At 39.6% G+C, this 15,116-nt stretch overlaps 2 protein-coding genes and 1 long non-coding RNA gene across 16 annotated transcripts in view; 2 read left to right on the top strand and 1 right to left on the bottom strand.

Moving 5' to 3' along the window:
• The window catches only part of fam13a (family with sequence similarity 13 member A), a 47,749-nt gene extending 40,516 nt beyond the window's left edge, over positions 1-7,233 (top strand). For 6 of the 8 annotated variants that reach the window (XM_020591866.1, XM_020591861.1, XM_020591862.1 and 3 more), the window contains 10 exons: positions 249-462; positions 818-959; positions 1,208-1,289; positions 1,391-1,596; positions 1,847-1,930; positions 2,493-2,588; positions 4,016-4,099; positions 5,218-5,414; positions 5,835-5,936; positions 6,023-7,233. In XM_020591866.1, the coding sequence (XP_020447522.1) occupies positions 249-462; positions 818-959; positions 1,208-1,289; positions 1,391-1,596; positions 1,847-1,930; positions 2,493-2,588; positions 4,016-4,099; positions 5,218-5,414; positions 5,835-5,936; positions 6,023-6,146 (1,331 nt within the window). In that variant the 3' untranslated portion in view covers positions 6,147-7,233. The remainder of the gene's footprint in view (positions 1-248; positions 463-817; positions 960-1,207; positions 1,290-1,390; positions 1,597-1,846; positions 1,931-2,492; positions 2,589-4,015; positions 4,100-5,217; positions 5,415-5,834; positions 5,937-6,022) is intronic. The other 2 variants (XM_020591867.1, XM_020591863.1) reach the window with 2 other exon arrangements.
• A 516-nt stretch (positions 7,234-7,749) lies between these two features.
• Positions 7,750-12,540, top strand: LOC109955492 (uncharacterized). Its single transcript, XR_002274265.1, has 3 exons — positions 7,750-8,102; positions 11,484-11,586; positions 12,452-12,540. It is a non-coding gene; the product is annotated as an uncharacterized LOC109955492 (long non-coding RNA).
• Positions 8,373-15,116, bottom strand: part of herc3 (HECT and RLD domain containing E3 ubiquitin protein ligase 3) — a 27,883-nt gene continuing 21,139 nt past the window's right edge. For 3 of the 7 annotated variants that reach the window (XM_020591690.1, XM_020591691.1, XM_020591688.1), the window contains 3 exons: positions 12,433-12,616; positions 11,459-11,561; positions 8,376-11,115 (listed from right to left, as the gene is read on the bottom strand). In XM_020591690.1, the coding sequence (XP_020447346.1) occupies positions 10,907-11,115; positions 11,459-11,561; positions 12,433-12,616 (496 nt within the window). In that variant the 3' untranslated portion in view covers positions 8,376-10,906. Of the gene's footprint in view, positions 11,116-11,458; positions 11,562-12,432; positions 12,617-15,116 lie in introns of all 7 variants that reach the window. The other 4 variants (XM_020591693.1, XM_020591694.1, XM_020591695.1 and 1 more) reach the window with 2 other exon arrangements.

Here is a 15,116-nt window from a genome sequence, read left to right as displayed (position 1 = left end):
TAGGATGCTAAGTATTTCTCATTATGTTTTACATTTTACAGAGCAACCTGTTAACTGATTGAGAAAAATAATGCTAAAGCAAGCTATGTGCTCTCTGCTGTCCAGCATGTACCTCATTCCCAAATAAGGCATCCTGACTAACCTGTCTTTTTGTTTGCACTGTCTCAAATTTCTTCTGTGTGTATCTTCTGTTTGACAGCAAAGCAAGCATGTGTCACATGGAATATATATGTTTGTGTGTTACTCAGAACCAGTCCCAGCATACTCGCTGCAGAGGGAGAGCATGGACCGAGAGGAAGCTCGACTATCCCCACATGCTGGAGGAAGACTGATCCGCCAGCTTTTGGAGGAGGATAGTGACCCAATGGTGTCCCCTCGCTTCTACGCCTATGGACAGTGCCAGCAGTACCTGGACGACACTGAAGTGCCTCCCTCACCACCAAATGCACACTCTTTTGTCAGGTAAACACCTGACATGTTTTTATAGATACAGGTGGTACAGAAGATCTGGAACCGGCCTATTGGGCCCAAGGGTTTAAGGGGCCCCTGGCCCCATTATTCTCTTTGAAATTACTGTTAACATTTCTCGTCGGAAAGTCAATCAAATGATTTGAAAAAGGCAAAACAACTATGAAGACACACAACACAACAAACAGATGCAGAGTGATTGCAAGGAGGTTTAAAATGGCAACAGACTCAAAACAACTACAAAGAGGCAAAGAAATGCCACTGGCTCTTGCTCCATTGTAGTAGAGGTGGGTGCCTTTTACATGTCTGCGTCTGTCAGTGATATTAACACTATTATTTGTCTATCTAGTCGCAGGCGGAGTTCATCCCTTGGCTCCTGTGATGATGAGAGAGAGGAGCTGACGTCGGCTCAGCTCACTAAGAGAATTCATGTCTTGAAGAAAAAGATCCACAGATTTGAGGAGAAATTTGAAGAGGACCGAAAATACAGGGTAAGTAGAAATAACCTGTTCATTTATCATGTGAAGAGACAGCAAAACTGTGCCCTCCAATACAGAATGTTTTTCCAAACTATAAACAAATTATAGATTATGTGAGGAGGCTCTGATGACTCCATATAGAGCTCTACTTCAGATTTATCGTCGGTACAGTTATGCTAATGTGAATAATAACTGTGGGTGCTGGTGCTTTATTTTGAAAGGAAAATCTGTTTTCATGTTTTTATTACTTTTTTGTGCAGCCTTCACACAGCGATAAAGCTGCAAACCCAGAGGTGCTCAGATGGGTGAATGAACTGGCCAGGCTTCGTAAAGAACTAAAAGGTAAGACGCAGAAGTAGATAACAATCCCAAAAGCAACTGTCTGCAATGAGATGATTCAAGTTAAAATCAGTAAAACTCATATTTTTCCTCTTCTTCACTAGAACACAAGCTGATAAAGTCAGAAGAGGATCTGCCACCTCAGACCCGTCAGCGTAGCAACACACTACCAAAAAGCTTTGGCTCTCAGCTGGAGAAGAAGCCTCAGCAGGAGAAAGCACCGAAGCCGCCGGTGGAAAGCACCCTGGAGACAATTTCAAAGAAGCTGCAGGAGAAGAGGGAGGAGATGAACCTCCCTGAAGACATTAAAGTAAGACTATGCCCATAGGACACTCTCTCACAGATGAATAAATAAATCATCTCCTGCAAATGGGTGTTATGTGTAAAATGAACAGCATAAATTTTAAAGCTGGCAAAAGTGTTTGATTTTATCAACAGGGCTCAAAATTGTATTTGTGCATATGTGTTCAAATCAAACATGAGGAATAGCTCATGTTGCGCAACAGAGAATGAACTCATTTCTAAAATGTGTCGACTCGCTTCCTGTTCCCTGCTCACAGGATATGACACGGGAGCAGATTGGAGCCGAGAAAGTTGCTCTGCAAAAAGCTCTCCTCTTCTATGAGAACATCCACGGCCGACCAGTAAGTCATCTTCCATCTGCACTGCTCATGTAAACAAACCCAGACACACAGATATGCACGATACACCCTATATATCTGATCTCCTGCCAGAGAGGACATTGTTTACCACTTGATTGTGACCCAGATTGTAAGTCAAGGGTTAATAATGTCTCAAGGTAGAGTGTGTGTATCTGCTTAGCCTTCACATTGTACGTCTGTTTTCTAACTAATGAAAAGTAAGAAATAAAAAAATTACAGACATTCTCTGTGTTTGTCTGGCCAAATCCAGTTGCAGTAATTGTCCCGTTTGATCCCAGGTAGTTTTGTCATCTTTCAGAAAGTGCAGCTGACCTTTCTGTCACCTCTGTCCTTCCTCATGCTGTGTGCCCCTATGGATTGTGTTTAATGACCTTCATGCTCTGAAGAATGGGCTGGAGAGTCACTGTGGGCCAATGTGGGTTAGCTGTCACTATGGTTTATGTTAGAGCTTCATCTAGTTGGTCTGCAAGGAGACGGGATGGCAGAAAGAAGCTAATACAGCACTAACAAGGTCTCTTTGTTGCCCTCATTTCTGCTATTTCAGGTCACAAAAAGCGAGAGGCAAATCATGAAACCCCTGTACGACAGATACCGCTTGGTTAAGCAGATCCTGTGCAGAGCCTCCACCATCCCTGTCATTGTAAGTATCACACCTTTACCTCCTTGTTTTCCTCCACAGCTGCCTGGTTGTTGTGTTTCTCTTTGTCAACACAGCAGCAAAGATCACCACATTGTTCAAACGTCTGCAGATAATCCCAGCTCATGCTTGCTTTAGTTTTTGCTGTAGGAACTGGCAGTGGTTGTGCCATGGATGTGTTGTCCACCTTTTGAGGCTCCAAGTCCAGCTTCAGCTGCTTGGTGGAGCCCCCTGGTTGTTAAGGAGCTCATAGTTGGCAGAATGAGGTCACAGGAAATGACTATATGAAACAGTCGAGTGCAGGAACGAGTCAGAAACTGTACAAATAGTCAACTCTCATATTATGTTTAAATTTATGCTAAAAAGCAGAAAAAACTACCATCAGTATAATTAATGCTACTTTGAATGTTGTTTGCTTGATTTATCTAGGTTGCATTAAATAATTCTGCATATAAACTAGTGTATATCCTTTAGTTTCCCTATTATTTGTGTAGTAAACTATTCAATAACCGTTTTTGTTATGTAGGATGTGATCGCAATCATAGACACACATTTTACGTAATGTAGCACTTCTAATCCCCATTATGCTAATTTGGATCACTGCCATATATTATTTTATACAATAGAAGTCATTATGCAGCATTTTTATTATTCTTGGAAGGTCACGTCAGATGATGTTGGAGTACAGTGCATAAATCCAGTGTTGTTTAGTCTGACAATAGTTTTTTCCTGCCAGAAACAAGCACTTTTTCATACTAGGGCAGCACGACAAATTGTTTTGTGAGCGTGATTTAAACCCCTGTGCAATCTCAGGCTCAGGCTCTCAGGCTTTCACAGTGTCAAACATTTTGGGTTTATTTTTGAATCAGTCTTCTCTTCCTGTCTACAGCTCATCACATGATGTAAACCAGTCCTACTACTGGTTAATGCAGGTTAGCGAGGAAAAGGGAATGCATGGTGTAAGGCATCTCTGTGCTTATGCAAACACGGCACAATCACATTGTCACGTGACACTGAAATCGCACAGGGATCTAAATTATTCTCACACAATGATTTATCAAACAGTCCTATTTCAAACCAGAATAAAATATTCCCAAACCCGAATTTACCCGATTACAATTATGATCCTGGTCTCAGAACAGTAGCTTTCAGTCAAAATGTACAGAGGCACAAATATAGAAACGCCACTGTTTGTTTAGATGTTAAAAGACTGATTAGAATCAAATTAGGGTTTCAAAATAAAATGATTATTGTTTAAACCTGCTTAGGAAAAAGGGTGATTTTACACTGGTCTGACAGAAGATAGAAAGGAAGAAAAACACTTTCAGCTCTGATACAAAGACGCAGAGCTCATTGAAAACTGGAAAGCAGTGCATGCCAGAGTGAGCATCTCAGCATGGTTAACTCCTCCTTCTTAACCGTCACCACAGGGCTCGCCCTCCAGCAAGCGCAGAGGTCCCCTTCTTCAGCCTATTATCGAGGGTGAAACTGCACTCTTCTTCGATGATATCAAGGTGAAGAGCTGCTGCTGCTTCAATAATCGGTCACCAGCTCCCCCTCCTCACTCCACCCTATTACCTTCCATCCTCACCTCCACCTTGTTTGCTGCGATTTACTCTCTAATGAACCTGATTGCTGCTTGTTGATTGGGCAGTTTCCTGTTTTCTGTCAACAGTATTATAGAAAAGCATCTGTAGAAATGTTGAATCAGTAGCTGCCTGGGTGTTCTCTGATGCAGTTTTTGAAAACCCTAATATATAAATGCTAAATGCTGTGTTTTAAAGGGTCAATCTGGTTTGGATCTTATTTTTAATTCCTCAGTAATAATGACATTGTGACCAATGTGTTGCTCAAAAACAACCATAGAGGTGAGAAACACTACAGTAGCAGGCAGATGATCATACAGATTTTAAATGAACCTCTGAATGATTTACAAGAGAAGGTGAAGATTAACTTTAAAAGTATTAACCAAAACGCAGGGAGTTGCGTTTTTGCCAAACTACTGATATCGCGAGGCAGCTTTTACCTTGACGAGAAATATCGTCACGTTTTAATATCGCTAGATCTCATGGCACAAGATCTCATCACACCCCTACTTGTCTACAATCCATCTGATCATCTGTCTGTGACTGTCAGCATGTTCCCAGATGTCAGTGTTTACTTTAATGAGTATGGTGTTATCATAACTGGTAGAAAGGATGGTCAGAGCTACTGTATGTTGTAGCAAACCAGAATGATCCTTTAGCTGTGTTTTAAGACAAACTAATCCAATCTCAGAAAAACTAAATCATCCTCCTGGCGTGTATTCCTGGATAGTTGGTGTTATTTGATGCTGTTAGATGATATTTTATAGCTGGTTCGGGACTTTTAGGTTGTGTAAACTTCTCAGTGGATTTTGTGTCTTCTAGTCGACTGCCCTCATTATCTTCGTATGCTAATGTGTATAGACATGAATCACAAACAAAAACCACTGAAGTGCATTAAACTGCTTTACCATGATTTATAACTGCCGATCAGTAACACTGTATGGTCTTAATGACGTGCGGTATTTGAGCTCGGACGCCTGTTGACAGCCTCGGTTTCAATACCTTTTCGCCCTCGGCCACGATTTGAACTCTTTATGCTCCCATAGGAGGAAGAGGACGGCTCAGAGGATGATGGAGACTCCAAGAGTCAGTTCAGTGTGACTGTCCGGCCCGACCTCAGCCTGTTTGGCTTCCTGGACCACATGGACGAGGAGATGGATGGTTTTATTTCACCAGTGGACGAATTCTCACCCTCTAAAACCACAACAGACATGAGGCTGTCCAACCTGCACTCTGCCACCATGTACGTTACTCAAAGCCAAAAATGTTCTCACACGATGGCAGAAGTGCAAAGTCACTCAGTATATTTACTGTAGTTCTGCATTTAAATACAATTTTGAGGTATTTCCATTTTATGGTGCTTGATAGTTCACTATAAAGGAAATATTAAACTTCTCAGTTTTTTTTTTTTTGTATTGACCTGTTTGAGGCCCATTATTTTAACAGAAAGCAAAGATCACAAATCCAAACATGTAGTACACGTTTGTGTTCTTTTCTGCCCCATTAATCATCTGAAGATGCCTCAAATTTGTATACATAACTATTGTTTTATTGGTACTTTTTAAGTAAAGAACCTGAGTGCTTCTTACATTTCTGTTTTATAAACCTTCGACACATTGAAATATTTTACTGTGAGATATTTAAATGTTACTCTTAATCTCAGGCAGGAACTCGTGGAACAGCTCCAAGACACCAGAGAGGAGAAGAAGAGAGTCCGCAAAACCCTGAAAGAGTTTGAGGATCAGTTCTTTAGACAAAATGGAAGGTAAAAGACGAGATGAATGTGTTCAGATTATATAATGAATAATGGTTTTTCCACTGTTGAACCTTCTCCACGTCTTGTTCCCATAGAAATGCGCAGAAGGAGGACCGCACCCCGTTCGCAGTGGAGTACAACGAATACAAGCATATTAAAGCCAAACTGCGACTGCTGGAAGTTCTCATCAGCAAAAGAGACTCAGCTAAGTTAAACTGAGAAAAAATAAAAGACTTCAAAGACAGACTGAAGTTTAGTCTCCAGAGATACAGTCAAACACATCTCACCCTACAGGAGAAAAGGTCTGATTTTCCTTCTCATTGCCATCTGTGCTGACTTTGGGAACAGCTCAGCTGTTAGCCAGTTATTCCGTTCTGTCAAGCACAGCGGGTTCTATTTCTGCAGAGAGCCGCTGACTGAGAGGGGCACAAAGATCATTTCCAAAAGAACCTCACCTTCCCAAGCAGATGTTTCTCAAGACGTAAGCAAGACATGCACAAGTAACCTGAATCACACTTGCATTGCTAATAATTTATTTCTTTCCTTTTGAATGTTTGTATCAGAACAGAAAAGTTATTTTTCTCACTTTTCACTATAGAAGTCTTAAAAAAACATTAATAGATATGAAATCACTGCTATTTTTAAAGAAGGACTTGGCAATCAAGGTTTATGTGTATTTTTGTAAAGAAGATATTATTTGTACCTCAATCAGCTTAACAGTGTTGACTAAACAAATAGCTTTTTCTATTTCACTTCTGACCATCATATAGCTTCTGAGATAATCTTATGTTGCTTCTTCAGAAGTTAAGTCGAGTATTTGCTCATTAAAAGAAGTGGCTTCTAATTTTCAAACAGCCCAAAGACAATGACTACAAGTACAAACTGTGAACCAAAATGGCACAAATTTCTGGCATATTTCAGTTTATTTTTGTAATCACTGGTACATGCGTAAGTGTTTGATGTCCTTATTTTATGTATTGATGTGCATTTCCCCCCATTTACTTCATGTCAAATAAGCTATTTCTCATCTTAAAATCACTGATATGTTTGTGCTCACACTGATAAACTGTTTCCTTCTCATCCTCTCCAGGATTTTTGTTCTTATGTAAATATGGTCACTGTATATGTTTACATTTCTGTGAGCGAGTACTTGTTCCCTTCTTTCTCCAAAACAGATGATTATCAGTGTGAATTTTGTTTTTACTGAATGTAAACACTGGCAATGCTTAATTAATTTTGAGTGTGTACATTTTAGTACATAAATTGTATTTTGTATATAATGTGAATGAAATCATATTTTTACTGAGTCTTTGGGGATGTGTGATTTTCTTTTGTGCAACTGAGTTGGTGTGAAAATGTTTTTAATTGAAACGAATGTGCATCATCTTGTGTGGAGTACATACAGTACATTATTTTCATAATTGATTATTCTGTAGATTATTAATTTGTTAATGAAGTAAATAGTCAACAATGTGTCAGAAAGTAGTGACAAACTATGAAAAATTGCCATCATAGTTTTAGTCCAAGGTGATGACTTTTAAATATCTTATTTTGTTTGATGAATTGTCCTTATCCCAAAAAAGTTCAATTTACATGTGTAAAGATATGAAACAGAAAATTAAGAATTCCTCAAATGAACCGAACAGAGTAAATGACTCATTAAAAGTGTTTACTTTACAAAAATAATACAATTGAACAACTATTTACATAGCACTTACTATAGCCTTCAAATTAATCATAAAAAAAATACACCGATGGGTCCTTTAACTGAATAGGTAACCCAGACCCGCATGTTGATTGGCTAATCGGCTTGTCAATCGTTCTGCCAAAGCCCACGGCTGGCCAGAGCAGTTCAACCGTTGGTTGGCTGATTACATTGATTGATGTGCTAATTGACCAATGTAAGAACCATATGTATGTAAATAGGCGTTCCATGTTCGTCTCAAGCCTAACTAACTTGACAACATGGTGTCACCGGGGTAGGATTGTTATCCTAGCAGTGGAACAGAAAAACAAGTTTAGTACAAGAAAAAGGGCAGACCGCTCGTCGAAATCGCAAACCGAACTACTCCGGGTTTTGGACTTTTTGTCGCTAAGAGTGTGTTTTGTTCATTGGAATCTTATGATAAAAACGATGTCCGGCTATGGTCACTTGGATGCAAACAACCTGGAAAGGTAAGGAGTGACTGTTCTGTTGTGTTTGCTGTACTGCTGCAAAGTGTAAACAGCTATTCCAGTGACAAGGTGACCCTAAGTGCCTTAAATCGTGAAACTTTTAGAACTTTCTAACATTGTATATCATGTCTTAGTTGTGTTAATTGAGTGGGTGAGTGAGTGTGAACTGCAGGGGAGACTGTTCACTAACAGGTGAACACAAAACTAAACAGTTTAGAGAAGAAACGAAAACCAAATGAAAGTTGTTGGAGAAAACACATGAAGCAATTACAATATTACAGAACTTATCTGAATTGAAAGCTCCAAAATTGCGGAACGTAGCTGACCTTTCATTTACCAATGAATTGTGCAGGAAATGTGCTTTTACTTTGTATTTTATTTAAAAAGTTGGCTGAAAGCTTTGTGTAGATTTCAGACAAATATGCAATAACCAACATTTGTGTAGCACATTAAAAGGTGCAAAAAAGTCAAGGGCTGCACAGACTTTTGCATAGGACTCAACTTAGCAGGAGAAATCAGATTTAATTGGACAAATAGAACATGTACATGCAGTGTGGAGCTAAGCAATAAGATGAACTGCCCTAGGAGACATCTCAGATTAAGTTTGACCCAGAGTTGTCACTGCATCACTGCTGTTTCAGTCTGTTATTGCTAAATAGAAGTGTCAAGGTGTCCTGTTACACATAAAGTCATTTTACTGTCTGAAGTGACTTTGACCCGACCCTCATTTTTGAAATATAAAAAAAACATTTTACATATTTGCACAGCCTATTTAAATATCATTTTGGATAAGAGGTTTGTCTGTATGAACAAATACAATATCAGGGCAAATTCTGTAATGATTGATAGAATGTCAACCAACTCTAGCCTACAGTTTATTTAATGGATTACTGTTAACTGTGTGCTTATTGTCTTGTCCTGCAACTTAGAAACAACAAATTAAAAAGTTATTAACTTTAATGTTTATATGTTTAGTTTTAAAGGGCATTTTGGATTAGCTTGTCCTGGAGAGTCAGATGAGGAAATCTGATACCACTCTCATGCTTGCATGTTGCTATGAAGCAAAATGAACTTGGCAAAGCAGATAGTAACTTCCCTACTATCCCCCAGCTGCTCTCTGCATTGCCATGTTAGACTGTGTTACTTTTTTTTCTATGATCAGTCAGATTCTGTGGCCTGAATCTCCAAAGAGAAGTACAAAATGTCAAATTTATACCTCAGTAAATCTACTGCTATGTTTGGTAAAAGTTATGACAAAGCATGCAGTAAAGTATAGCTAATAAAATGCTTGCTGTGGTAATATGGGCCTATCTGAAATCGCTTTCTTAATGAGGTCAGACTAATGTATAACACAGGTCATACCTCAAAGAACAGTTGGGTTTATAACCCGGAATAAAGCTATTATTTTGACACTTTTTGTATGGATTAGTGTTAACTGGTGATAGGGCATGTAGACGAATTTTGTTACAAGGCTACAAGCAGAGCAATTTTCCTGTTTCCAGTCTTTGCTAAGCTAAGATAAGCTAATGAACAGCTAGTTATACCTTTATTCACATTGTTTAATCTTTAATGAGCAGCCAAGTTGGAAAGCCCACTCAGGTTAGCCTCCGACTTGTAATTCAGAGTCGGGAATTTCAGACACATGCTAACAGCAATACAATAAATTTGGCCAATATTATAGACATATACTATGAGTCTAGTTTCACCTGGTACTAAGCAGCTAATTTGGGCTGTCTATCTGGTGTGAATACAAGGTTAACACCAGAGATAACCACAGCGGAGTAAAACATGACCACTCCCCACTTAGACATCCTCTGAATGCAGCATTGTATGTAACAAATGGACGTGAGAGTGTCTATCTTCATCTAACTCTCCACTAGAAAGCTACTGTTTCCCAAAATGTCAAAGTGTTCAGTGATAATCAGGTTCTGGCTTTCACTCAACAACATGCACACAGACGACGTTCCCTAAAAGTCAACTTGTCAGTGTTTCTCATGTCCATATAGAAGGCAACACTGTTGAATGCGGGTTCAAGACAGTCAGCTGTTCTGTGATCCACAGTTAAAAAGAATCAAGGGTTTGTAAATTGTATGACACTTTTTCATCCTGTAGCCTTCTACCTTCCAGATACTTTTCATCTGTCCTTAAAAAAAAGACAGAGGACAGTCGCTGGTGTCCAGATTTAAAAGGATTAGCTTGCTGAGCACTCCTCCCAACATCAGGGGTAAAGATTATATTCAGTGATATTTACATATATATGTTTATTTTGTCAAAAATAACTATTTAATAAATTAAATATAACAAAAAGCAGATATACTGTATTGTCTCGACGTAACAACATAATTCTGAGGGTGAAAAATTGAATTTAAGGAGTTGAATATAAAACACACAGCTTTGCAAAAAAATAAAACTACACAAATACTCAAACCTTCTCTGACCTTTGATTTTAAGTTTCAAAATGTTTAGGGTCCACAGCTGTGAATTTCAAAATGGCATACAGATGTATTTATTCTGTTTTTGTAGGACTGTGTAATACATTTTCAACAAATATACAGCGATCAGCCTTAGAAATGTCATTTAATGTTTTTAAAAGGCTGAACGTCCTTGCACTAAGCCATTAAAAACAATAATACTTTGCATTTCCACAGACAGACCTTTCGGATTCAAGAGAGTTAATCTTGGTAGAGAGAGAGAGTGCTCTTCCTCTGTCTCAAAATTCCCCTTTACACTCTTTTGACACCGACATGGGGGGTATTGCTATTCAAGTGTGTTCAAACTGTTGCAGAGCAGAGTTCCTCCCCTCCTCAGACCAGGCTGAAGCCCTCGTACTGCTCCACAGCCCGAGTGAGACGGCAGCGCAGGATTTCTTTGGTCTGGTAGCGGGGCATATCTAGCAGGTTGTAGCAGGTGTGGGCCACTGGCAGGTAGTGCTCATCAGCTGTGGTGGACTGGATGATGATACGCAGGCTCTCCATGCCATGGATGGGGATGCGGTCACTGCCGGTTAGGAACACTGCAGGCAGAAGACACAGGGCGGAGTTAGGATCCACAGAAAATTTAGGAAGTCTGCTACTTCACAGGGATTAGTTTGGCAAACTAACCAAATTTTGGCAGTTGTTTGGATCATGTGTCCTTTGCTATGGCAGTTGCTGTCCAGTACTCGTTCTAGTGCCAGACCTCACACATTTACTGCATTTTGCAATGTGAAGTATGCTTTCAAGGCAACACTGCTGCCTTTCCACCATATTCTCATACAAGAACAACCTGCATATTATAACAGTATTCATAAGATGTGGCTGAGAGTGTGAGAACTGAACTGTCATGCAGATCGAGTAGTGACCCAATTAAATGCTTACACAGGAACTGCTTCTTCTTTTCCAGAGAGAACTCGTGGAAAACCTCCCAGAACAATCTGACTGTTGGATGAGTGGCTGTGTATTCCCCTTTGTAAACAGCATTCTGCAAAAAAGAGACAGGAGATGTGGTAACTTAAAGCTTTTCTACGTTTTATGATCAGAACCATTTCCCATGTGGCAGTAAACCAAATAATCACTACATTTTCTTCACCTATGTCATAAAAAAACACACAAACTGATAATTTATGGCTAAATTTCAGTGACGTTACATTTTCCCACTGATGTTGCAGTGTGCACCGCAGGGACCTCAGGATGCAAGAATCACCAGTTAAATATGTGAAACCAAGTGCCAACACATCCCCATAGTTCCAAAATCAGGAAATCCTCCATATAATTTGAGTTTAAGACATATTTATTTGTTGGCTATGTGGTTTAATGGCATTTGGCCAGGGACAAGTACAAATGAGTCTTTTTGGATAATTTGGCAGCTCTTATACTCTTTATAGTATAGTTATTGCTGTAATTTGATCAGTCTTACTTTACGCTTCTATTTTAAATGTTTGTTCTTGATAATTCCATTCATATTTTAACCATGACATTTTGTGCAGAGCATGTTGGTATGCTGATGTGACAATGTAGCTCAAAGCACCACTGTGCCTCAGTACAACCTCATACTAGCACAGTGTCCATTCTAGCAGCATGACTCTGTGGCGGCCAAACGCAGATTGTCCACTGATACTGATCCTCTGACTTTTGCATTAGCATCAACAATAAGTCAGCATTTGGCAATGTCTAGTAATTAGTTTTATGACAAAATACTTGCTAAACTAATGGCATTCCTAGCATGGCTGCAGACTGACCTGACGGTGAGCAGGAAATAGTAATGCTGAAAGTGTAGAGAGCAAACAGTCTGCAGAAAATCAGGAGAGTCAGACACAACACTACATGCAAGGCTTTTTGAACCGCATACTGACCTTCTCCATCTCCTCCCAGTTGTAGTTGTTGTTGCCGACCACCATGGCCATCAGCTCGGACGGCTGGAACAGCGAAAGGATCTCCCCCCCGCACACCTTCAGGAAACCAGTGGAGAAGGCTGAGTACTGCTCCGTCACCGAGTCTGTGAACACGTAGCGCAGATAAGCCTCCACAAACTCCGTCCTGAAACACACAAACACAGGTTAAGTAAACATTTAGCTCATTAATTTGTTCTGTGCAGCAGCTGCATCCTCACCAGTCAGCTTACAAGGGAGAAATTTATTCAGACTTCAAGGTGTGACCGTAAACACTCACTTATTATTATTATTATTATTATTATTATTATTATCCTGAAATTTTATGGGAAATACTTGGTTTAAGGTAAAGGGTTAGGGTTAGGCGAGCAGTGGTTATGGTAATGGTTAAGATAAGTCTCAAGGACAACCTGTGTCCTCTGATGTGATGGTAACACAACATTGTGTTCTTACAGAAGTTCATCATCAGCCTGTTTATTACCTCTGCCAAGGGTTTGTTAGCATAAGTCAAAAAGTAATTAATGGATATTAATGACATTTTTTGGAGGTAAGGTCTGGCCCATGGAACAATTGATTAGATTTTGGTGCTGATCCATCTCACAATTTGGATACAGGATTTTTCTAAAAGATTATTTACCATCGTGAGTGCTGCAAAGGTTGAATGTATGTGAGCTACTTTGTGGACAACATGCATAGCTGTGTTGCTGAGCACTCGGGTGAAGATGAGTGCAGCTAACAGTCCAAAGTGTAGTGTGACTTATTGTACGTGCATCTATGAAGAACTCTAAGTGCATGTTGTTATGTCAGCCTGCATGGGACATTTATTTAGCCATTAGGGGCATTTACTGTTCACTCATGTTGATGTAGTGTGTAAGGCTAATCTGTTCACGGTGTTCATGTTGCTAAAGCTAGCTGACATGCTACAGTTTGGGGGTATTTCAGAAAGCAGGTTAAGTTTTTTTTTGTTTTTTTTTTGTTTTTTTTCCCAAGGTGAAATGAGGGAAACTCTGGCGTTTCAGTTTCAGAAATAGAGATCTAGTCTAAGCAGCAACAGCTGGGTGAGAGCCTGATGGCAGAGACTTTAAGCCAGGCTCAAAGCTGTTAACATTTTCATCTGCAGGACTAGTATTATGCCATTTTATTATGCTTTGACATTTTTTCAGGTGACAAAGTAACCACTTAGATTGAGAATGTGTTCTGTCTATCCACATAATGCCAATTTAGAATTTGTTCTGACGTTTTTGGACACGTGAGCGCTCCTTATCTGAACAAGCTAGCTCTACAAACAGTCTATTGCCAAGGACACCAATGCTCCGCCTGCAGATTATAACTGGGTTTCCACTGTCGGAACCTAACAAGCGGTACACCCTGTGCTTCCTACCATCACCCAGCATAACCTCACAGGTCGACACAGACTGTCCTACTCTGCTTTTTCCACTGTATTTTCCATGTCGGTCTCTGTTTAGAGGAGACACACACTCACAGCTGGGCAGAGAGCACAAGACATGAACTATTACTCCACAGTGCAATAATCAGCCAGTAATGGAGAATGTATAAGCAGTTTATCAAACAGCTGCTGAACAAGGAGAACACAGACTTGCAGAAATGTGATGTCTTCACCTCTTTGCCCAAGATCCACTCACTGAAGTCTCCATTTTACCCTTAAACCAACAAGTGAATGCCACGTCTATCGTTTTTCTTACAACTTTCAAACTATTAATGATATCGGAGTGATTCCAAATGCCAGCAGTAGGTTTTCATGGTTAAGCGATCATATTATGAGCATCGAACTCTCACGGGAATATAGCTTTTATGAGGAAACAGAGTTGCCCCTTGGTGGAGGTACATTATGTACTGAGTGCTTAATTAACATTGGGGTGCCTTTTGAACAATGGTGACAACTGAGAGAACAAAAGGGGCTGAAAAGTGGCACCACGGTGGCCGTATTTCTGCTGCTGTTTTGTTTGGGGGCATTTGTTATTTTCCTGAAATCTAAGTAGTAGTCAGGCAGTGAGGGCTGCAGTGCACGGTGTGTTTTGGAGGAGTGGCGTTGAAGAGACATCAGAATAAAAGGGTGGGATTTCTTTGGTTGGCTACTTTCAAAATCAAGCTTCCTCTTGCTGATTTTCCAGGATCAGCATCCCTACCTCTAAGAAACGGTAATGAAACACTGAGTGATGTTTTAAATACCTAAATATTAGTTTTAAAAATTTTAACACGGAACATGACCCTCAGTTGGAACAATGAGACATGAGCTGTCAGCTGGATGAGCACATGATAATCTCAGTGCTAGGAAAAAAAAAAAACCTCAGTTATTTGTTTTTCTATTATACTAAATACTATCTAGAACACTGTGCAAAGTGTTAGAAATATTCATAAAATCACAAAACAAGATCATTTCAAATAGGACACCATGTGCAGGAAGAGCTGATTAATTTATTCTCACAAAAATCCAATTTGTTGAAATGTCGGCTTGAACTTCAATTGAAAATTGGGGGTGCTAACATCAAACGAGTATATGAAATCAAATTTCTGAGTGTCATGGTTGATGACAGATTCTCTTGGAAATCTCATATGTGCACCATTGTTCAAAAGATAGCTAAAAATATATTGATATTGGCAAGGGTTAGATATATTTTGGATGGGAA

Source organism: Monopterus albus, unplaced genomic scaffold, assembly GCF_001952655.1.
Source record: "Monopterus albus unplaced genomic scaffold, M_albus_1.0 scaffold15.1, whole genome shotgun sequence".
In the NCBI taxonomy this organism is placed as follows: domain Eukaryota; kingdom Metazoa; phylum Chordata; class Actinopteri; order Synbranchiformes; family Synbranchidae; genus Monopterus; species Monopterus albus.
Note: the sequence above shows the minus strand (reverse complement) of the source record. Positions and strands in the feature narration are given on the sequence as shown.